At 31.8% G+C, this 25,952-nt stretch overlaps 1 protein-coding gene across 1 annotated transcript; it reads right to left on the bottom strand.

Moving 5' to 3' along the window:
- LOC129228584 (uncharacterized) lies at positions 1-24,183 on the bottom strand. The gene is made up of 9 exons (XM_054863267.1): positions 24,170-24,183; positions 20,456-20,534; positions 19,051-19,114; positions 14,915-14,995; positions 11,936-12,015; positions 8,016-8,050; positions 6,171-6,253; positions 6,029-6,068; positions 1-95 (listed from the first exon to the last, which is right to left on the bottom strand). Coding segments are annotated over exons 2-9 (480 nt in total). The 5' UTR covers positions 20,458-20,534; positions 24,170-24,183.
- Between the last annotated feature and the right edge of the window lie 1,769 nt (positions 24,184-25,952).

Below are 25,952 nucleotides of genomic sequence, written 5' to 3'. Positions count from 1 at the left end.
TCAAATACCTTCCAATTCTGGGTTGTTGCTATATTCTAGTTTCAATTCTTCATTTAAAGCAGAAAATTTCTCTTTTAAACTAGGAGTCAAGGTTCCTACAAAGGTATTTCATTAAAAGTTGGAAATATATCTAAAACTAATTTGTACAGTATCAATAGTAATAATACAGCAAGTAATTATAAATAAATGCTTAGTCACAATTGGTAAAAAACTGCAATTTCGAGAGATCATTAGTTTAATGACATGTTTAAAACAGTATATCGTCGCCTCAGAGCAACAGTAAGATATCTTACTGTTGAATATAATCTGAAATATATCTAAAACTAATTTGTACAGTATCAATAGTAATAATACAGCAAGTAATTATAAAGAGTTTATAATAAATGCTTAGTCACAATTGGTAAAAAAACTGCAATTTAGAGAGATCATTAGTTTAATGATATGTTTTAACAGTATATCGTTGCCTCAGAGCAACAGTAAGATATCTTACTGTTGCTCTGAGGCGAAGATATAGACTATCCTTAAATCAGGATTAAGCTACTCATATATATATATATATATATATATATATATATATATTATATATATATATATATTTACATGGTGTGATTCCAAAAGTAATGAGCCTTCGTTTAAAAAGATACATTTATTGAGCTGATTGGTACAACTGCCCTAACAGTCTTAAAAATAGGCACCTACTGCAACAATGTACTTCTGTAGGCGACTTTTCCAGGACTCAAAGGCATCCCCTTAAGTCCTTTTTTGAGGTATCTGCAAGGGCTGCCTTGACATCTGCTTGGATGTCCTCGATGGAGTCGAAACGTTTCCTTTTCAGCGCTCATTTTAATAGTGGAATCAAGAAGTCAGGAGGCCACAAGCTCGGACAGTATAAAGGTTAGGGCAACACGGGAACATTGACTCGGACTTTCTTCAGTCAGAACGCTCGGCACAAGTTTCGCGCACTTTCCGCATGTGCAACTTCTACGTAGCAATGCGATGCACTGTTGTTTCCAATAAGTCCAGGGCTTTTGCTACTAGGTAGAGAATCAAACACCAGTTTCTGTTCAAAAATTTACACACTTGTTGCAAATTTACGTCAGTATGGGCCGAGAACGGGTGCCCAAACTGGGGTTCATCAGTCACCACTTCACGGCCTTACGAAAGGCCTCGTGTGATTTTTCTACTTTGAATAGGACAGACTCTCAGTCCCAAGAGCCTGTTGAAGCATTGCGAACGTTTGGGAAGGAAACCAGAAACATAATTTGACCTCTTTGCGTTGCTCTGACAAACTTTTCATATCGGCGTGTCACAAATCACCTTATAGGGGTTACTGTTAAGGCCGATGGTGTCGCTCCGAAAGCTGGGAGGCAGCTGACCTGCGATGCGCTGTAAAGCCAACAACCCCCACCACCTTAGGTGTCAAGCGGAGCGAGCTGCAGGGTGTGGATGCGCCAGTATAAAGTGAGGCTCATTACTTTTGGATCACACTATGTATATATATAAAGACTCAATTTAAAATATTATTTTTTACCTATAGTATAAATAAATGAACTTGATATGTAACCAGAAAAGAATTACTTTATACAATTTCTGAAAATGGTTTAGTAGCAATGACATTGAAAATTCCTAAAACTTTAGTACTTTCAGCCCGAAATCGACTACAGTATTGTGGCATTTAATTCAGAAATGTCATTTTTTTCCACTTTATCATGCTTTAAATTTACAAAGAAGCCTTTAAAATTAGCTGAAAATTCAAATGGCAGGTACTATCATACTAGTAGGTGTTCCTATACACCTGGTGTGAAGCAGGTCTTCTAATACCTCCGCCAAGTGGTATGTATTGTGTAGTGTTAATTTATTGCTTGTTGTGGGGGTCATCATTTGTGTGATAGATATAAACTCAGAAACATATGCTTAAGTGATTGTGCTTAGAGAATGCTCTTAAGACGTTATAGGAAATAGCTAAAATATGTGAAGTGAGTACAGCAAGTGTCGGAAGGGTATAGAAGCAGCTTCAGACAGCTGAAAATGCTAGAACCAACCTTACTAGAAAATGCGACCAAAAAGGATCAACTTCAGCTCGTGATGACAAAACTTTACATGGAATGTGATTTATAAATCCTCGGTTAACCAGTTTTGACCTGCCCAGGTCCATGGCGGGTAGCTGGTATAGATATTCTACCTTCAACTGTGCAATACAGCCTGTTAGAACACGGGTGGAGAGAACCTCAACTGTAAGCAGCTTTTCACGTCTGGAATGGCACGGAAATGCAAAGTATGGACCGAGGAGGTTCTCTTTCTAACAAAACATATTTTGTGGTTCGAGGATTTAGATCCAAGTTTGTCCGAAAGAACAACAGGCAACCTCTCGATCTGCACCACATTAATGGGGCACTAAAGACTCACGGATTATCCGCCCCACAGATAATTGGGAGTTTAATGTATTGAAAAATAAGGTATTAAAATGGGGAAAATGTGCTTGTCAGTCTGCCTATCACCCCCCCCCCCCCAATAACGTTTGAGTGAGTAGTCTAATTTGAACCAAATCACCTCATTCCCATGTTTCACTTTTCGATTTGAAAATTTTTTTGTTCAATTTTGAACAGTTCAAAAAAAAACTAACTTAACATCACAACCTATGGGGAAATTCAACCTGCAAATATAAATCCAAAACTTCGAAGCGAATTATCTTCAAACAAACTTTGTTAGAAAAAGCTCTTGATGAAGAACCATGTATAGAAAATATATTTTAGATTTGAACAATTTTCCATTTAATTTTGAACAGTTCAAATCACTTAACAATTGCACCTATATTGAAACTAAAACTCAATATAGATCCTGAACTTAAAGGAAGATTTGCTTCAAATAAATTTTGTTAGAAATAGCTTGATGACCAACTCCTAACTCCGACTCCAAGAATTTTAGAGCCATTGACTCTGACTCCAATACCCCAAAAATTAGTATGACTCTGACTATGGCTCCATAGCTTTTCCAGTGGGAAAATGACTGACGCCGACTCTCTGAAATTTCAAACCTTCGACTCCGACTGCTTTATCTCAAAAACAACTCTGATTCGGACTCCCAAATATCGGCAGAGTTGTGTACTTTAAGGGAAAATGACCAATTCCGAGTCTTTGGATTAAAGATCTTTGAATCTTGAATCTGATTCTTTTATCCCAAAATGAGATCGACTCCAACTTTGACGTCAAGGTTTCACTTTGAAATAATTTTGTTGATATGATTTGTTTTATTTTCACTCTAAAGTTTTAGTTTATGTTTTCACTTTTTGGCAGAAAAATTCGGAATTCTTTATGTTTTAACAAAAAGATAAGCGCAGACAATTTTTTTCGATAATGAGCATTCTTTTCTTAAGTTGACATTTTATTGTTGTTTATTTATTTTTGAAAGCATATCTATTCTTTTCTAAATTATTTTTTGGCAATGGGAAAAAACAGACTATTTTTTAAATATAATGTATCCTTATATATTATTTCTGTAGCCTGCTTTTTTTTTTTTTTTTTGCAAAGTGAGATCTTTCTCATTTCTTGATTGATTTCTTTGATTTACCCCTCATTTTAAAGTTCATTGTACAGGCTAATGATGAAAAATAGACCTCTGGTCTAAAAATTCTTTTTTCTATCAAAAGAACCTGTTTTAAAGCACCGGACTGAGGTTTTCGGTTAAACTTATAAGTTTAACTTGCGCTGCAACCCACAAAGCTGAATAGCTCGATCAGCAGAGCGTTCACCTGGTAACCAGAAGAACAAGTGTTCGGGCCCAGCCCGGATGATCTGCATCAAAATATTAGACAAATAGCATGCATTACATGAGCACTTAAAATACAATTAATAACGAAAGTGAGGCAATAAATTAAATGAGATGGGAATGCTCTTTGCTGTTACGAAAACTTGATGCAACTTGTAGCTACACTGATTCTTAATTGTAAGTTTTCTTTTTTCTTTCTTTTGTTTTTAAAGCTTTGGCACAGGTCAAAAATTAAAGCATAATGTAAGCAAAAATATAGGTATCAGGTTTAAGATTTCAGACTACAATGGAACAATTTTTTGTTCAGAAAAAAAATCGTATACTGAAATGTAGATTCTTCTAATGAGTTTTTCACCCTTTGTTAAAAAAAAAAAAAATTACTACCCCCGAATTGAAATTGCGCTTTTCATTTACTTAATCTATGAATATTTATTAGAATACAAAGTAAAACATTAAAATTACTAACAACTCGATGGGTAAAATATCTTTTTTCTTTTGGCAAAAAACAGTCAGTCACATTCTAACTACAATCGAAGAGCTGCGCTTAAAAAACGCTCAGTTCAACTGATTTTGTATTTCAACCGTTCAGTTAAATGATGAACACATGCTGCCATCTATGTCATAACAGTTCAAGCAGCCTAACAAATTGTATAAATTTTCAAAAATAAAAACACTTGTCTTCAATCTTATATATTATTTCTGTGGATTATTTTTTTGTCGGTATGCGAAAACTTTCTTATTTCTTGAAGAAATTCCCTCTCATTTTAAAGCCTATTGGGTTGGCTAATGACGAAAAATAGACATACAGTCTAAAATTAATTTTTCGGAAACGCCCCTTGCTGTGTCAAACCTTGATGCAGCCTGACGTTCTTATGCAGATTTCTTTTTAAAGCAAATTCTAATACAATATTGCAATGTTTTGCGACGCTTTCTGCGAAAAAAATTACAATTAACCTATTTTTTTTTAAATAAAGCTTAAAAGCACTAGACTTAGTTGTTAGGTTAAATTGATAAGTTTTTTGGTAGCGCGTTTGGCTATAAACTATCTGAACTTGGGGCCCATTGGGGCTGTCTGCCATTATAGCTAATTTAGATTCATATTACACATTACATGTACTCATGACATACGACAGATAACACATGTAAGGCAATAAAATAAATGCAACGGTAATGCTCCTTGGCGTTTCAACTCCGTTATGCAGGCTACAGTTATTATTCAGATAAATTGACTATTAATTGTGGGGTGTTCTTTCTGTTTAAACTTTGACTCCATTCAGATAGCTAAGCATAATGTAAGCATAAAAAAAAGTATTAGATTTAAAAATTCAGACCTCAAAGGAATCCTTTTTGTGCAGAAAAACTTTTTCCTTGATGCTGAAATGTCGATTTTTCTAATAGCAGTGTTAGACTTTTTGCAAAAAAAAAAAAAAAAAAGCACTACACCAAATTGAAATTACGAGTTTCACTTGGTAAACCTTTAACTATTTATTTGGGAATACGATGTAAAACATTAAAATTATTATCATCTTCAAAAGAAAGAAATCATTTTCTACTCCTCTGCTTTCGGCGGAATAAAAATGCATTTTGTCAATGTTCGAAAAATTACATACTTAAAAAAGACTTAGTTCAATTGGTTTTTGTTTTGAATATTAAGTGTTTGATTAAAAGAAAAAAATGTGCTGGCATTCAAGCCGTAAGGGTTAAAGCAGTTTGCTATGGGAAATTGTATCAATTGTCAAAAATAAAAACACTTATTTTCAAGCTAATTTACTATTTATCTAGAATGTTTGCTTCAATTGCTACGAAGGATTAATTTGCTCTCCTTTTAACGTTTGCTCTCCTTAGCTTTCAAAAATTGAGTTCACACGATTTGATCAACATTAACAAATTAATGTTGATCAAATCGTGTGAACTCAATTTTTGAAAGCTGAAAGTTTAGAGAAGCAAGCTTTGTTGCAATCGCCCGGTAATACACCTGGGGCGGTAATATGAAAAAACTCATTGTTTTCATCAACTGCTTTCCTCTAATGTAAGCTACAATAAAATTAATCCACGATTGAAAAATTTCAATTAACACCAAAAGAAAAAATTATTAAACAAACAAAAAGATAAAATAAACAAATTACAAAAATAAAGCAAAATATTGGAAAATAAAGATAATGTGAAAAGAATATTAACGGTATTAAAAAGCATATTGAATCAAATTACAACATAGACAGACTTGTTTCCCTAGAGAATTAAAATATATAATGGTACAACTCACCTCTTGCTGTAAGGGCTTTTGCAAAATCAGTTATTATTTTCTATGGAACAAAAATAAATAATGAAAATACACAATTGAAAGGTATTTTAAACAATACATGTTAAAAGATAACTTTATAGCTTAACATCTGAGCAAGTCATACCAGAAGGTGCCTATGAAGAGCTCTTTTCTTTCTGAGAGCATTATTAGTTGCATTAAGAGTTGAATTCATCTCAGCTATAGACACTAAGAAAAAAAAAGTACAAAATATAAACAAATAAAAATGCTTGTTTTATTTGAGCATTTATTTATTTATTTTGTCTGCAAACTCAAAGTAATATATACTATTTTTTTTCTGATGGTAACTACATCAATATAAGTACATTTCTTTACATAAAACAGTTTTTAATGAAAATTTTCTGGAGCGACTATTGATCTGAGGATCCAAAAATCTAGTGAATTTTCAGTATGACAGTTTAAAAATTTTCAGCACCACAACCTTCCTTTCTCTTTTTTGAAATTCTGAAACGAAATGTGAAACAAAAGAATACGTAGAAACTACACAATACACTTTCAGACCTTGTATTGGTTTCATAAGATAACCAGAACAAAATATTTAGGACACTTTCGGCAGAAAAGTTCCAATAGTACGCACTTAAAAAACAAAACAAAGCCAAAAAAGAAATGAAATCGTTTTCTTCTGATTGTTCAAGAAGCCTGAATTTTTTGAAACAAATTGAGACCTTCAGCTTCTTTGTTATTTTTTAAACTTTTACTACGACTTTGCTTTTAATGCTAAAAGTGAAAAAAGTTGCAACTGGTGAAGACAGGGAAAAAATGGATAATATCTTCAACATGCCTAAACAGGATTAGAAAAAAAAAAAAAAAAAAGAATTTTATTGCTTTTTTAAAAAAAAGCTTACATTTTTTTTTAAATGACACAGGACAGAAAAGTTACAGCAAAAACCACTACCCAAGGAAAGTATTTGATTTATCTGCTTACAGAGAACCTTTAAATTCTCAAATCTATTAATGTTAACTTATAACACTTTTTATACATATATATATATATTTTTATAAATTTTAAAGCACATTTGTGTTAACTTTTAAGGATTTGTAATGATGTTAACATAACAATAGTTCAGGTGGCTATCTTTATGTAAAGAAATAGTGGATAAGCATGTGTCAAAGGGTGCGCAAAAGAAAAAAAAGTTATTTTTGAGTCACTATAAATCACAAAAGTTGTGATTGAAGATTTCTAAATCACCAAAAAAATTCTTTGAAATGACATTTTTTATTTATTTTAGAAATGAACAATTTCAGTATTTTTTTGTAATTTTTTATTTAAGTGTTTGATGAGGTAAGGTTTCTTTTTTTTTCTTCTGTGCTATACACTAAAAAACATCGCAAAAGACGTATTACAACCAAGCAAAACTTTTATTCCTTGCAATCAAGGGCATTGATCAAAAAGTATCCATAAATTTTGAAAGTAAAGCTTTCTTTTCTGAAATTTTTTTTTATAGTTTTTACTGTTTGAGTCAAACAAGTTCTGAAAAATCACTTTTCTCAGCAAAGTTCCTAGTCAGGATTATAGTCATATAAACACCATTGTGGGTCTTTAATAACTAAAAAAATGCTTTAAAATTATAAAAAAATGCGAAAACTTGAAACTTTTTGGATTTATTTGAGGAATTGAAATGGGGGCTGGTAAGCAGTTTCTTATACAGTGGTTCTCATTCTCATTGCAACTTTTTTGTAAAAAACCATTAAAAAAATATTAAAGCAAAAGTTTTAAAAAATCCCATAGACCTAATTTCATTCATACTGCTTCATGCTTATACGATGCTGTCACTTTTGGTATTTCCAACACAATAAATTGTAATACAAAATTAAGTGCAAGAATGAATGTTAATAACTAGTGCTTGTGTAGAAAAAAAAAATATTTTTTTCTTGTTTAATATCTTATGAATAACAATTGTAAGAAAAGCAAAATACAAAGCATACTTACCATTTAGAGATTCATTTTCAGCTGTTACAGCAGTTCTTAAAGAGAATAATAAGAAGTTAGTAACTAGATATTTAATTTTGAGAAAAAGATATTTTTAATCTCTGACACACAAATGAAGGGGGTAATAAGTTTGAAGTGTCTGTGTATTTGTCTGTGGCACTCTAGCGCCTAAACGGATGGACCGATTTTGAAAAAAAAAAAACTGTTCAAAAGGAGAGTTGATCTAGAGTGTTCTTAGCTAGGTTGCATCTTTGGATGACATTAACGTATATATTAATTTAAAAACCTCTAAAAGGTTTTTCACGATTTTTGCAGTGAAAACACAGTTAAAATGTTTTTAATTTAATACCGAAATAAAAAGAATTTTTTCCCCGCGTCTGATGGAATGTGTTTGGAACTTCCATGTTTCATAGAATTCGAATTATAACCTTTTTTTAACACAAATTTTAATAACGGCTAAGCTTTTATTCACACGATTGATAACCTTGTTAACCAGCAAGGAAATTAACGCAATGATTTAAAATTTTTATCTGTTGCCAGTTTCTATTTAATAGCAAATAAAATACTTGACACTGATTTTCAGTAAATATAAGGCTTTTAAAAGGATTTTCAATTTTCCCTCTTGATTCTACAGTTGCGACTCAGTTGGGGTTTAAAATTTTTAATTATATCATTATTACATGAAAATAATACAAATATTCATATTCAAAGTGAGACTTAGAATACAGAACTGATAATCTAAACAACTTTTTTTGTATGGGGGGGGGGGGGGTGAGTACAGCCCTTAAGAAAAACTTGCTTAGTTTTTAATGTTGTATAAATGTAGTGTGTACATTGTTCTTATACTGAAATAAGAATTACATTTTGCAGATATAATTTTCTTCATATTTTATAGTAAATAATCTATCTGCACAAAATGCAGAGTGACATGAAATACCTTGAACACATAATTTTAATACTAATGAAAATAATATGACCAAACTTCAAAAAAATTACGAATTAATTATTCCCTCTAATATATTTAAATTTTCTAAGCAGCTACCTTTAGAATTAACACAGAGCTTTAAACGTGTCTCAAAATTTTATGGCTATGGGCTGCAACTTACTGATACTTCCTTGCATAAGGATTTCTTTAGGGATGCCAAAGTTTTATGGGGTTTAGCACACACCCTTGTCTACTAGTTCTCCTTACATTGTTTTATGGATTCAACAAACCCAATCTTAATGGTTTGGGGTGGGATATGAGACTGGTGGAAAAACACCACTTTGTTTTTGCTGTTAAGGGGATAAAATTAATGCAGAAACATATCGCAAACTCATTTTGGTAGATAATGTTTTACCTTGGCCTCAAAAGTTCTTTGGAAAGAAAAGATGGACCTTCCAAAAAGGATTACGCACCTGCACACAGAGCTAAAGACATTCAAGAGTGGTGCAAGACACATTTTCTGGACTTCATTGGAGCACAAGAACGGTCACCATATTCCCCAGATTTGAACCCAATAGATTACAGTCGAACCTCATTGTCCTGACACCCGGATTTCACAACAGTCCAGATATCATGTCACTTCAAAGTCTTCTTTCCTTCAAAGTCCCGAACTCATGCTATACAATCTTAATATTAAGTGGCTCCGGATTTCAGGACAGTGTTCAATGGTAAAACTCCAGTTACAATGACACTTTAAGCTGCTTACACAGGATCGAATTTTACTCGACAAGTAAAATTTGAAATATTTCACTTTACAAGTGAAATATTTAGGCAAAATAATGAAAACATCTGGAAAAGCTTAATGTAGGAATTCCAGACATGAGATAAGAGACATGTGTTACTATGGACCACGCATGCCACCTCAAGAATGGTGAGGAGCGAGTAAGATAAGTTCTGAAAAACAACAGATTTCAGACTTGGACAAGAAGGACAATCGCAAGAAATGCAAAGCAGGTGAATTTTAATTTTAGACTATGGAAGCAGCAGGAGAAGAGAAAGATCATAGCTGTAGGTGGCCACTGAAAGCTTCTTCCATGAGAGAAAAGGAGATTAGAGCTACTTTAATAAATTGACTCGAATCAAATCGTGGTCAAAGTTTCCTGCTTGGTTTCTTTCTTGCTGATTACAGGAGACCTTTTTTTCAATAATCAACTTTGTGTAAAGTAGGAGTGTTAATATTATTCAAAAACAAAGTAAACCCTTATTGGAAAGTATTTGAGAATGCAAAAAAAAAGTGATATATTTTTTTATAAATTTAGTTTTACCTACCAATTATTCAAAACTTTATTAGTGAAACCAAATTAAAAACATGAAAATATTTGCTTTCTGTAACTTTAGTATAAACTAATGTTTAATTAATAATTTTTAAGCTATTCCATTTATGACATTGCTCCGGCTATGACGACACTTTGTTGACAGTCCCATAGGTGACTTGATAACGAGGTTCGACTGTATTCTGTTTGGTTATTCTTGGAGACAAGGGTGTGGGCCAAACCTCATAAAACTTTGCATTCCTAAAGAAATCCTTATGCAATGAATAGGACAGGTGATGGTTTTTACCGTCCAAAACTGTCTAAAGCTGTCCAAAAGTGTTCGAAATTGTCCAAAAGTATTCTAAAACTAAAGAGGTGTAAATCTAATCAATTTGTATTTACTGCTATAGTTGTAATGCATAAATATAGATATTAATGAGGTTTAATTAATGAGTATTTGATAATATATTTCTCTAAAATGTTCATTTAAAAAAAAATTTCCTTCAAAAAATTACCCCTTATGTAGCAGTTGGTAGAGTTATGAAAGAAAAATAACAACATCATCAAGACAACTAATTTCAGTTTAATTTGTAACTCAAAGGAATGTAATTAAATATGCAATAGGTGCAAAAAAAGAAAGAAAGAAAAGAGCTTAATTTTTTAAATGTTTTTTTGCAAATAGGTTTTACATGATGCTTCAATGAAAATTATTTTTAAATCATAAATTAAAGAACAAGAAATAGATGATTAAACACTTATATTTTAAAACTTGTGTTATTCTTTTTTTAGTTCATATTTTTAATAATTTCTGTAAATTTCTGTAACTACAAAAAATTGTAATTTTTGGCATTTATGTCCATTTCTGAACTATACTTTGAACACTTTCTTTTGCACACATGCATAAATGTCTAAAAATTTCGTTTATGGGGGGGGGGGGGGGGACTCATGCATGCAAAATGAAATTTTTAATGACGAGTTTACTTTCTACATAACTAGATTAAAATCAACTGCATAAATAAGTAACATAATATTCATACTTGAATGTTCACATTGAATAAATACATTAAATAGTCAAAAAAAAAAAAAAAAAAAGACACATTTTGTTCTGTTTTTGATATTTTCTCACAAAATATAGTTCCTTAAAAGATAGTTTTAGACACTTTCATACAGTTTCAGACATAAGGGTTTTAAACAGCACGGTAAAAAACCTTGGCAAAACTGCTTTCATTGGCACACATGCATAAACATAGGGAAATTTAGTTACATTTATCAATAAATAAATAAATAAATAAATAAATAAACTCATACATACAAATTGAAATTTTAATCAAGAATTCAACTTTTATGATGTAACTAGATTAAAATCAGCTGCATAAGTAAGTCAAATGTTCGTATTGAATAAATGTTCAATATAAAACATTTGATACATTTCATTCAGTTTTTGATGTTTTCTCATAAAATACAATGTCTCTAAAAATATAGTTTTGGACACTTTCGGACAGTTTTGGACACAAGGGTTTTGGACTGGACGGTAAAAAACAGGATTTTTACAATAGTGTCCAAAACCTTGCCAACTTTGCTTAGGTTGGAAAGGGAAATACAAAAAGAGAGTGGAGGGGGGGAGTGAGAGAGAAAGCTTCAAAATATATATATAGCCAGAAATTAGAACAAAAGCAACTTACAATTTGTCCCAAACTTCTGCTCTAGCTCCCAGGTCGACTTTCCTTTTTTTCTTTAGTTCAATGAACATAGACAGTTCAACCTAAAAAATTTACAAAGTGAATGAAATATGTATCATTACCATATACAGGGTGGCGACAGGAACTGTGAAAAAAAGTTCCCTGACTTTTCCCTGATTTCCCTGATTAAGTTCATCAAATTTCCCTGATTTACGTTACCAATGATAATGGTTTTCTTTCTTTGCTCTACTTGAAATCCATTGTATGTTTGTATAAAACGCAGTATTTTAAACGTTTTAAGTTATGTAAAGTTGTTGAACTAAAGATATATTTTTGAAAAATGCTACTTTTTTAATAAAATGGTTAAAAAAAACATAAAGTCAATTTCTTTGGGAAAAAACCCCCTACAAAACAGTATATTAAATTTTTCTACTTGGAAAAATTATAGAAAAAAAATACTTTACTTCCAGAAACCACTTAGCATAAGAATTTTTAAGAAACTTAGTTCAAAATAATTTTAATTACTTTTTAGCTCTAAGTTTTCAAACAGTATAATAATTGTTGCAAGAATAACACGTAATAGTGAAAGACTAGAAGTAATGTAGTTATTCTTATATATAACTAATTGACATATTTATGCAAAACAGATGAAACCATTTGACATCTATTCATAGGGAGCTTTTCTCTAATCAACAATATAGGTTATAATGAATGAATGCAGCATTTTAACAATAAAAAATTAAAGATATTTACTTAAGTACACAAGTTAACTCTGTTTCAAATGATTTCAGTATGCGACGAAAAAAAATCTTAGATTGCTTTTGTAACAAACAGCTTTTAAATGCAAGGAAAAAAAAGAACAAAAAAAAAAAGCAATTAGTTAATTTCAAAATATATAAAAGAAGAATACAACTTGATTATAAAATTAAAGAATCACTCAAGACTGAAGAAAAGAAAACCTTTATAATCTGCGGTGACAACAAACAGTATATAACGGCAAAAAACAAAGTTTTTTTAACTGAAAGTTCAATTTTAGCAATTAAATTAAAAACGCAAAGAAGTAATAACTTTTAAGCTTTAATAGTATTAATTCAAAAACCAAAGATTTCTTCTTGAAATCGTGATTACAGTACGCTAATTACTTCGAGACAATGGAATAAAGGCAAAGGAGCTAAGGCATTAATGAAGGCTTCCTCTTTGCCTGTATGGTTGTTTATTTTACGTAGCATTGAAAGCGTAAAAGGAAATTTCAAGCAAGGTAAAATAAACAACCAAACAGACACAGAAGCAATCTTAGGAAGTTCATCCTGTGGTTAATAAGTAAGATTCAATACTTTGACGTTGAGGAAAAAAGATGCACAAATATGCGGCAGTGTATAATAGCACCTCATTAATTTTACTTTTTTTTTTAAACAGATAATTGGCAGAAAATGCGTAGGAATTAGAATACTTAATTTTGTAAAGCAAAAAATTTTTTTTTTCTTCATAAAATCAATTTTCCCTGATTTTTTTGTTATTTTTTCAAAATTCCCTGATATTTCCCTGACTTTTCCCTGATTAATAAAGTTCCCTGACTTTTCCCTGATCTCCCTGATTTCCCTGATCTGTCACCACCCTGATATAAATCATATAATGGGCAGCAGGGGCATATGTAAAGGGTGAGTTTTTCTGAATTGTTTCCTTAGGCTTAGCAGTGCTTTTAAATTTTTCCCGGTGATTTTACAGCCTTTTCTTCAACTCGAAAGAAATGAATGAACTCTTTGGGTGTTTCTTGCGCGCTTTCAAATGAAGCCAAAACTGCTCTAAACTATTTTGGGTAGAAAGAGCCATTTAATGCCATTTTCCGGCCAAAAAATTAAATTTGAACAGTTTGGTTCTATTTCGGCGTTTGAAAACTACCTCACGTTCCTTCTCGGGTGCCCAAATATCATCCTGCCAAATTTTGTCCAGGTCCGACAAAAACTGGATTTGTATAGGGAACATATAAATATACATACAGTGGTGTTCCCATTGGGTATACTCTATATTCGCCGTATACTCTCAAGCATTTTTTAAAAATATAGCATAAACCCTCAAGCTCCATAAATTTTCACGTTATGACATACTATGTATATGATCACATACACAAATTGTGCGTAATGGATTACTGGGAATATACCCTTAGAAAAATTGATAGGAACGTCACTGCATACATATATATATTATACATACATATTCTTTGTTTTATTTATATCGATGTCTCTATATTTATCTAACCTCTCTATCTTTATCAATTAGTATCTGTATATCTATATACCTATCTATATTCGGCTATTTATCTCTAACTGTCTATATTTATAAATCAGTGTGCACTGATAGACCCCTAGATCAAAAATCTGGCTCACACCTTCGACCCAAAGTGCACCAAACTTGATGTCTCTAGGACTTACTTTTATTCATGGAAAGCGTGCCATAACCAAACATCTTATTTTGTTAAATGAACACTCAACCCTGTTTTTGTTTGGTGGATAGAGACGCATTAAAAAAAACTTTCATTTTAAAAAGAACTTTGTCTGTTTTACAAATAATTTCATCAGTTGAGTCCCAATCTGATTGAAATTTTCAAACACCGCACAAAAAAAATTGGCACAAAAACAGGTTTGAGTATATAGATAAAATGTAAAATTATCATGAATTTTCTACCATTAAAAACAGCATGAAATACACACAATTTAAGCTATTAGTTCATAAAAGCTAATAATAATATTTTTAAAAATGTATGTAATATATTAAGATTTGTAAATTATGGATCTCCTCCCTGGAAAAGCAAAAGTGACAATAAAAATGTTTTTAAAGTTTAAACATGTTACTTATTTCAGTAATATCAGTTATTTCAAAATGGCCCCCAGACAAAGTGATGCAATCATTGCATGAACTTTTCATGCAGCTGAAATAATATTAAAAGCACAATTAATTCTGAAAAAATTAGAAATTTTTACATACTTCTAATTGTTGAACTCTTATTGCTCTTTGCGCGTTATCTTGTTCTGCATTACCATAAGTCTCCTGAAGTTTGTCACGTTCCTAAAAATAAACAATTACCCTTTTTTGTAAGCTAAAACCTAATTATGGCATGGTTGAAAAATTACTAATTAAAATAAATTAATAAAATAGAAATTAGTACTTCAACAGAAATCTACACCCATAAATATTAATTAAGAGATTTTGGATGCAACATTAAGCAAAAACTGCAGGTAATTAGTATTGAGTCTCCCGAACAAATAAGGAGAGTTGGCTGAGATGGCATGGGTGACCACCTAAGAACGGTCATAGCACAAACTGCGTCATTGAATTTTTTTTGGGGGGGAGGGGGGGCTTTTGCTCTTGGGGTCTAATAGCTGCCCTTAAGTCAATCTTTGAGGATTGACTTAAGGGCAGCTATGAGTTTATTAATATTGATGAATTTATTTATTTCTTGAATGACTGAAAAAAAGTCTAAAAAATTTTGATCTGTGATATTAGTGAGATTGGGGTCAGTTTCAGTGGCTGGAATACCTTGTGCAGTGTAGGAGTACGAACGGCGCGAGTCCACACGGGCAGTATCCCGGTTGAAAAAGCGTCGTTTGTCTAGGGTGATCCTGGGCAATCTGCCTTAGTGTGAGCTTAACCGCACACCACACATCTGACTTGCCTGAAGCAATTCTCCGCCAGGTGGTTAAACCCCTGGCAGGCGTAACATTGCAGAGTAGATTTCCTGATATGATATTTTTCAACTGAAATTTTGGTATTCATTACGTTTCCCAGGTCCGAAAAAGAGGCAGCCTGGGTTTTATCCTTCTTTTTTAGCTGGGCTACCTTGATTATTTTGAAATTGAGTGAAGTAAGTTCTTCAAGCAAGTCAGAGGTGTGGGTTTCAGAGGTGTGGGTTGACGAGGGCAGTCCTCTAATGACAAATTTAAGAACCTTTTGTCCATTTGGCCTACCAATGTAAAATTGGGTATTATAGTCTTTTAAGGTGCATAATCACTAAGTTACGTGCTGTGGGATCATCCACGAAAATAGCACTTTCATTACGATTCCTATTCCTAATTTGGAAGTTTTTACAGTGTAGGTTTAGTTGCCTGACAAAATCAGCATAGTTTTGTGGCATTTGCACCACAATAGGGGGGAGTTTGGGGGGGGATTGCCTGACTGGGAGATGGGTCAAATCAATTGATTTAAATTTGATTTTAAAAAATTCAACTGATTTTAATCATAATTTAAATTAAACTGGTTTAAATCAACAAACCATGCTTGATGTTAAAAAGAAATAATAATAAAAATCTTTTAATTTATGTGTATGCATTGATGCTAGAGACAATGTTTGTTTTTAGACTTTGTATTTCTATTTTACACTATGTATGCAACGTAGGAACAGGTCTCATGTGCAATACTTTTCTCCGACAATAGACCATTTAATATAGTAGTACCTTAAGATGGCTAAATTTTTTTCATTACAAAGCATAAGTTCGTAATAAAATGGCTACCACTAATAGTAAAAAAAAAGTTTAAAAGTCAATACAGGGTTCATACTCTATTTGGATGAAAAAATTCCATGACTTTTCCAAGACTTTTTCATGACTTCAATAAAAATTTTCATGACCTTGTTATAGCACCATTTAATATCTAACTTGCCAACTTTTAGAAATGAGCATTAGCAAAAACTTCTACATGACTGCCACTACTTTATTGAAGCACTTACTTGTAAAGGGAAAAAATATCAGCGTACACTTAAAAAACTAAACTATTTTTATTTGGCTTCATCATATAAGTTTAAGTAAAGTAAAATTGCAGTAAATGGAATATAATGATGCGTAATTGTCTATTTTTTTTATTTTTATAAACAGCCAGAATGATAACCAATGGGACAAAGGTTAATGAGTCATCACTAAGTTTCAATAAATTTGCTTCAGAAGTTGTTTTTTAGTGTCAACAATGGCCTTTAATCATCCACATAACCTCACAGTATTTTCGTTTTTTAAAGTAAAGCCACATAGTTTAGTTTTTTTTTTTTTTTGTGTGTGTTTCTAAACCAGGTAATTATATAAAAAAACCCATTCAGTAGTGAATAAATCATCTGATTCAAAAGTACTTGTTTTGCTTACTTATTTGCACATTTTCAAATGCATATAAATTAACAAGTTCAGAAATTTCAACACATAATGTGTGATTCCCGACATTGAACGTAGCAGTGGGCCGCATGGACTAGTTTCGCGGACCATATGTTGGGCACTACTGTTTTAGAGTATTAGAATTCCCCCTTTTCTGTATTTTATCACCTGACTAAAGATCTTTATTTTCTAAAACCATCAACAAATTAAAATAAACTCTGATAAATTTTATGCTTAAGTTATTACGAGTGAAGGAAACTAACTCGGATGCAATTGAATTGCGTCTTGAGAGTGGGCGTGGCCAAACCAAGAACTTGCAAGTTTGCTACTACAGAATATAAACGTAAAAATTGTTGAAAATAATAGTTAATTCAAAATGAGTGATGCCCAAGCAGTAAAATCACATCACTAAAAAAGGCGAGTGGTTACGACAGAAGTGGATGCAATGAAATTTCAAAATTCAGATCCGATTTTTGGATTTTTCAATTTTTGACTTTTAATAACTTTTATGTGCTATACTATTAAATTACTTAAGATTTCTAACGCTCTTTTAGTTACTGTTACTTTCTCTTTGTCAAGGATATTTTTCCATGACTTGAGATAAATTTCCATGACTTTGAATGAAAATTTCAATTTTCCATGACTTTTCCATGTCTGAAATTTGCTTATTTTTTTTTTTCCATGACTTTCCAGGATTTCCATGACCCGTACGAACCCTGTCAATAAGGTACAGGCTAAAATTTGAATTTTCAAGTCTACTGTTTGCATTTTTTATACGCTAGTGATAATTCTACTGCCAATCCTGGACTGACAAATGCTTTCTACCACACACAATCCAAATCACAAGATGTAAACAATATAAGCAGTGGCGGATACAAGGGGGGAGGTCATGAGCTCCCCCCCCCTTCCTTTGCAGGAGAAATTTTGAATGTTTACTTGAAAAATATTTTTTTAAAAATGTCGAAAACATGAGAAAAAGTAAATATTTTATTTAATTCAATTTTTTTTGGGCATTACATGAGGTGGTGGATACAAAGAGAGGGGAGGTGTCATGGGAGTCATAACCAACCCCCCCCCCCCTTCCAATATGTGACAACACTTTTTAATACTTAGTGATGAAGTATATTTTGTGAAGTTTAGTGTATTTTCCTGCATGCAAGATGGATGTGTGACTTGTGTCGAGTATTATGCTTATGTTTAATCAATATCTAAATGTATCATGCTCATAAAATATTTAATTTTTATTAGATTTCTGTAGCATTTATTGCATTGTGTTGGCTGGTGTTGATACTGCTTATAATACAACTTAACTAGACCATTTTAATGTATTGAATTATTATTGATTGGTTTTAATTAACAATTTATTTAATTTACAATTTAAATTAACATTTCAACCAACTAATGGCCTACTGCTTTTATTGACACCTAAAGAAATCTAAGTTCAAGAAAATTGTCATATGTAAGACTATCTTCTTGAGCATGACGCCCTCCCCCCCAAAAGGAAATCCTGTATCCACCCCTGCATATAAGTGAAAAGACTAAGAAAGTGTAAATAAATTTCAGTGGTACTTTTTCTGTAAAAATATGAGGTACAAAAATCAAAATTTTTGGATACCTATATTTACAATTCAAAATATTAGGAATTTTAGGACAATAAAAAAATTGGGAATTTTAGGAAAATTAGGATTGCTCTGACTTTTCACTCCAGAGTCCCCCGTATCTGCCACTATTTGTGCCTTAACCAGTTGGATCGGACCCTGAAAACAGCTCTGATTTTTTGAACCAGACCAGAAACTGAGCAATCCCTGGTCCAGCCTCCCAGAGGTATCATTTAACTTGGAGGACTTTGTAATCACGAGCATATTTAACGTCCCCCAGTCACCATTTCTAATATAAAAACTAACAAAATCAACATGAGAATGAATATCATAAAAATTGTACAATTAAAATTCAAGTACACACACACATACTGATTTATTTATTACTCACCACTCTAACTTTAAATAGATTTCCCATGACGTCTGATATCTTGCTTTCATGCTTAGCAAGATCCCTATAAAGAGGGGGGAAATTAAATAGAGCATGTGACAAAAAATTCAAATGAAAAATGCATACTGCAGGTATAAAAAAATTTTCATAACCACGTTCTAAGTCCTTACTTCCAACTGAGAGTATAGGTACAAAAGTTTTAAACTATCATAAAACTAGAACAGACTCAAGATTTATGACAGCAGTCTCCACTTTGGGACACAATGATTCTGTTAACAACAATAATAAGCAAATCAAGATAGTAGATAAATTTCCCGGTACTTTTCCGTTAGCCGAGTGCAAGCAAAAATGGCTAAATGATTATGCTCAATGCCAAACGATTATTTGCCAAACTGATGTAGACATCCGTCAATTTTCTTACAATCCTAGTTGGGCGTATTTGCTTGGCGAATTTTCGCTTGCGCCTGGATAACAGAAAAGTACCAATTTCCCAATCTAAGTCACATATGCAGAGTTGCATATTAAAATGAAAAACTTGAATATTGCATAAATCCATTGAAAAACAATAGGAGCCTTATTTGATGTTTTTGCAAGACTGGCGAGGAAAAAAAAACATAATAAGCAGGAAAATGTTGTATCGAGTCAACCAAATTTTCATTAATTCCTCTATAACAATTTGAATGGAAAAAAAGTCATAAAACACATTTACACCATATGAATGTAACAAAAAATTTCATGTACAGAATGACAAACTAAAATAAGCTGGGTTTTAAAAATTCAATAATATTTGCCTGTCTCATATTTTTGTTTAGTCACAGAAAAATCCTTCTCAATCAGTGAGAGGTTTTGTAACTGTTATAACATTGACTTAGTGCTGAATTGGTAAGATTTGCATCAAAATGCAAGAATTTTTCAAAATGGAAATTAATGTTTGAAAAAACAATAGAGATTAGTGAATTAACAACTTGATCAGAATCCCCATCCAATGTTAATAGAAATCCACTTTGTGAAACAATGAGAGATTGCATTTTATGTTCATTTTTACAGATAGGGGATATGAAATAAAATGCATTAGTCATTTAAAACATTAGTCGCCTCCACGCAGTTTTAGCGGGCTGAACGGAAAGAAAATATGAGAAATAATTTGAATCAAATTTTTAGTTTAAAAGAAATATGACATGTAATTTGCCATGAAACCAAAATGGAGAATGTCGACTATCATTGGAAAAAGTCAGAAAAAAAGATAAAGTCTTGAAAAGGTAACACGTTGTGACAAAGCATTAAAAAATTAAAAAAAGATAAAAAGTGAATGCTACAAGCATGCAGTTTTAAAGGTTAAGAAAAGCAAGAAAAAGACATAAATGATGTACTTTTGGACATATATTACAACACTACATAAACTTACATCTCAAGACATCTTGACTGTTTTCTTAATTCATCAATTAATTTATTTTCTTTCTCCAGTGCTGCATGCAAATCCTCATCTAATAATCTGTTAAGAAACTTGCAAATGTATCAGGTATTAACATGCTCATTAAAAAATTTAGTTCAACACAGATCAAACAGTCAATTGAATTATTTTTTTTCCATTCCAATAGTGAGTACATGACACAGTAAAACCCACAATACAGAACACAGAAACAATAGCAAATACAAGAGGAAAAAATATTGACCCCATTGCATGCCAGTAGCATCTTAAATGTTTCTCTTACCCAAGTACATGAGCTGCGATAAGTTCTACCCTTGATACCATCAACCAAGAGTGGACATGTAAAGCTTGAGAGGAAACAACCTATACATAGGCTTGCCAGATGTTCTAGGTTGACCGAGACAATCCCGGTTTTCAAGTGTCCCAGTTAGATTACTTCCCGGAAAAAAAAAATTTGATTACAGATGACCAAAAAAGTCTAAAAATAATTAACTGTGAGGGATAATTACTTTGTAATTACTTGAAAACTTGACTTTAATTCCTCATTCAAAGTGTTCCTACGTAATAAAGTAAGTTATAAATATTGACATGTAGAAAATTAAAAATGTTTAAATTTATAAATTTATCTGATTGTGTAATTTATTATAACTCCTGGTTTAGGTTCATAATTAATAACCATTTATTGATAGCACGGAGAATGAACCACCCTTTTAAACACTCTAAAATCCAGTCTGAAGTCTCTACAGGGTATCTGCTATGTTTTGAGTTTTAAAAAACAATGACTTTCCCTGATTTCTGCTCGTAGCTTTCCATGACTCATGGAATGCTGTTTTTTCAGAAAAAATATTAATTTTTACAAGAATATCTAAACTAGTGTTTTGTCGAAATGAAATTGCAAACATCTGATCTATGCTTTAGAAAAATGTTTTAAAAATTCAAATCAAAGTCAAATGTCACTAGCTCACTAAGCTAAAACACTAAGTCACAAGCTAAAACAATTTATACATTAAAGACTAGTGGTTGATACACATGAAACAATGAGTTTTAACCTTATTATTTCATTACCAAAGTCATACATTTAGAAATCTAAAAGTTTTGAAAATATTTTTTAGATACCAATAAATCATGAAAATTTTTTAGAAAGGTAAGAATTTACATGCGCATAAATTAATTATTTTTTCTCCAAATATCCTGATATGATACACAATAATTTTCAATCATTAAAAATACTGAAAATGAGTTCCAAACGGCAAAATGATTTTTCAAAATAAAAGAAGCTTCAACCAAGCAGCAATGCTGATGTAAAACTACTGGTGAACAGCAAAATTTTTTAGCTTGATTTTTTTTATTTCTTTTGATTTTTTTTAAATAAATATTTTATTTTGCAAAAAATTAAAAAACAAGATAGCAGTTTTCTAAAAAATCTGTGACGAACAATAATTTTAGTAACTACTAAAATAAAGTTTACAATAAATAAAAAAAAAAAAAAAAATCAAAAAAAAAAAATATTAAATTAAAGCACTTAATAATTAAATTACTGGACATTACCAGATTTATTACCACCAAAGTTTTAGAATAAGCTGCAAATATTGAAAAAATTCTCAAATTTGTGACTTTTGCAATTTTTTTGGATTTTTTAAAAATTTTACCCATGAAAATTACCGGATTTCTGTATTTTATTGTTATCCTTAACGTCCTTAATTCTTTAGACAATTTTTTTTCAAAAATCTTCCTTCAAAAAAAGACACTGCTGAAAATTAATGAGAGTCTCTTGAACCAACATAGATGCAAATGACGTAAAAATTTTTAGTCGAATGAGAGAGGCAAAATTGCAGATCTACAAGTCCTCAACTACACAATTAGACAGTTAGTAAAACCAGCAAATATTATAGATGCAATCAAATTTCGAAATGTGTGAAAAACGGGACTGACGTGTGAAAGCATAAGAAACGGGTAAGATGAGTAAGTTTTGCACCTATTCTGAACAATTTGATAACTATGCATGTTCTTGAATTCAAAATCCATGACCAATTGTCAGTTTTGAGCATTTTTTGCTGATGACTTTCCATGACTGTCTTCGATCATAGTCAAAATCCATGACTTCCCTAACTTTCCAGGTGTGCACACACCCTGTGTGTATACTGCATACCCCTTTTGATACTTGCGAGGTACGGCATTCTGGATGAACATTTGAGAAATCTGGCAAGCCAACCTATACAAAATTAGTAAGTGGCGCTTGGCCAAGCAGAATGGATTGATGTCCTGATTGCCATTGTCCTGTAGAAAAGGACAACACAAATTAGGGATATTTCCTCGTACATATTTTCAAATCAGCTCTTTGTAGAATTTCTGTTTTAACTGTGTGCATAATCATAGATCCTTTCGCCAACATATCCATTTATTCAGATACATAATTTGCAACCAAATGCAAACCGAACGATTTTCAAAGCTGGAAACTGCACCAAGTTAAAGCCATCAGTCATACCTTAAAAACTAATCACTGCATTGCTTGAAAAATTAAAACTTGACCCTGGCAGTGCATATTGTCGCCTCACAGCAAGAGTAGGATATCTTAAGTGTTATTTCTAGGCTTAGATGTCTTACTGTTGCTCTGAGGCGACAATACATACTTTTTCAACATATGGTTGCAAAGTCCCCTGATGTTTCTCCTTGGACCAAAGTGCCTTTGGTCTGCTGAAAAGACCCCTTTATAAACTCAAACACATTGATAGCATGGGCGCCCATACGCAAATTTGCAAGGGAAGGGCTCAAATATTTTCCCTGTGGTTTAGCTGGATATTTTCCCCTTGGAAACTGATTTCAGGACAGATTAGAGTCATTAAAATTTGACATTTTCAATAACTTATTCATTAATGGCTGGAGAAGAAATGTTTTTACATTTTTGCAAAGAAAAAAGTACTAAAAGCAAGGAAGTTCTAATTTCAAAGTGGGGGGGGGGGGGGGCTCAAGATCCTAATTGCCCCTCGATATGGGCGCCCTTGATTGATGGACTTCAGAAAATTGTAGAACCGGAACAGCACGCAAACCTTTAGAAATGCTACAAAATGCCCTTCTTTGATGAAAAGCAAAAGTAGACTTATAGTCCAGAAACAAAGTTATCAAACATTTACAATAAAGATTTTTTACGTTTTAAACATTAAAAAATAGGATCCAAAATCGTTCTAAAAGTGTATAAGCACCCTCTGTGGTAGTTATTTTTATGAAAATGGTATACAGTCAACTCCTGCTACAACTAAAATTCAACTTATGCGAAATGGCTAGAACGCCACTTTTTAAAGGGGTAATGAATTTTAGAACCGACGTGAATTCCTTGTCCACAACAAGAGTTTTTTTTGAAAGGAAGTAACGGCTTCATTACAGGTATAAATATTGGTTTTGTAAATGTTATTACATCCGTTCAGCACCCCCCCCTACACAGCGAAAGTTCTCACATCAAACTAGTCAACGCGTAAGCCCAGGGCAAATGCGCAAAATGGTTAAAGTGACATGCATCTCAAGTCTTATGATTAACAAGGTTGGACTGTGTAAGTAATTTTTACTTAAAGTTTTTGAAGCTCCTTTCACAAGACAAATTTTTAAGAAAATTCAACATAAATTATGAAACTTAGAACAAAATGCACTATCTGAGTAGATTATGTTTTTCAGTGATAAAATATATTCAAAGGATACGTTCAAGATATCCATTCTGCTCTGTTTTTGAAGGCACACTAAAAAAAAGGAAAGAAAGAAATGCATAGCAATATAAAAAAATAATATTTGTATGACTAACAAGTTTTCTTAGGCTTTTATAGAATAAGAATAAAGACTACATATTTATTGATCAGGTGAATAAATTTGGAATAAAACGTTTTTAATGTCTAGCATATTGACTATCATTTGGATATTAGATTTTTTTTAGTGCTGTTTCATGTAAAGCATATCCCTCCCCCCTTTTTTTTAATATATTATGAAAAGAATAACAAAAATTTACTGCTACATAAATTTCATTCTTGAACAAAGTTTTGCCATGAAAATTACATTTAATGTTTTCGAATTTTATATCAAACCAAGCAAACCCTTCAACATTTAAATTTGCTTGACCAAACCAATGTAATGATAATAATAACAATAATTAGCTTTTGCAAAGTTCTAAGCAACAAGTACAAAATCAAACAAATCTGAAGTGCTCTGAATTTTTTAATCATGAAAATATGACTTTACAGTCATAATCATTGAATCATTGTTTAAAGATTCGAAAGTAATCCCCCCCCTCAGGGCTTCGAAGGAAAGAACCAAATTAAGAAAGAACAACATTATGAAGTACATATAATTTGAGAACCTATTTTACAAGAGAAAAAAATACTGTTCTTACAATTTGTTTTGGTATCATAGAATAACAGTTTATTTCTTGAATAGGCATAATTTAGCACAAAGAGATGTTGATAGATTTTCATTTTAATAGTTAAATACACTAATATTTATTCTTGATTTTTTTTTTTAAACTCTGCATTGAATTAATTTTGAGCAAAAGACAAGTGATTTGTTTAAAAACTATTTTAAGCTCTACAAAATACAAAATTAAGTCTTTTAGTCAAATGTGATTGAAAGTTGATTGACCAAAAATTATGCATATACCTCAACCTCCCCCCTCCCTATTTTTATGATGATTGTGTCTGGATTTTTCTAATGTAAGTTATGGTAGCCCAACTCAATACATTAAACATTGTAGTGTATGTATGCAGCATGCACTTTGCATACATACAAAGAAGTGAACATTTGAAACTGTCAATGATCTAGAAAGAATACCATTGATAGCACATAAACAATTGGAGGCAAAGAATGCAACAATAGCCTAATAAATGAGTAAAACATCGGCATTAATTCAATATTACACTACTTCTACTACAGTGTTATATTTTTAGCCTCTTTAATTGCTATACTTAATATATCATTCTATCTGGAAGAAAAAGGAAATGATTTTTGTTTTTGAGCATGTAGTTAATCTGTAAAAGGTCACTTCTGTATAGGTTTCATTCAAGATCTTATAACAAGGTTTGAACGTGTGTCTACATGTGTGAACAGTTTCATTAAAAAATCTTTCAACTCCTTCCTCTATCCGAACGTATTAAAACATAGTTTATGCTTCATAGCAAAAACAAATATGCTTACCTATTGATATCGTTTGGCAAATTTAAAGACTCCATGAGATTTTTGACTTCTAATTGTAGTTCTGCATCCTGCAATAGTGAAAAATACATTTAAAACAAAGTGCTTGATAGGATCATAAGTAGTGAAATTTAAAAAGGAAAAGAGAGAGAGAGAAGATACAATGCACCATCACATGTAACACAAGGCAAAAAAATGGCACAAAAAACAATACACTTAACTGGAAAAAAATACAGAAGATATATTACCAAGACTTAAACAAAGAAAGTTATTAGGAAATAAGCACCAAAACAACGAATTCAGAAAC

Source organism: Uloborus diversus, chromosome 8 (assembly GCF_026930045.1).
Source record: "Uloborus diversus isolate 005 chromosome 8, Udiv.v.3.1, whole genome shotgun sequence".
NCBI lineage: Eukaryota > Metazoa > Arthropoda > Arachnida > Araneae > Uloboridae > Uloborus > Uloborus diversus.
Note: the sequence above shows the minus strand (reverse complement) of the source record. Positions and strands in the feature narration are given on the sequence as shown.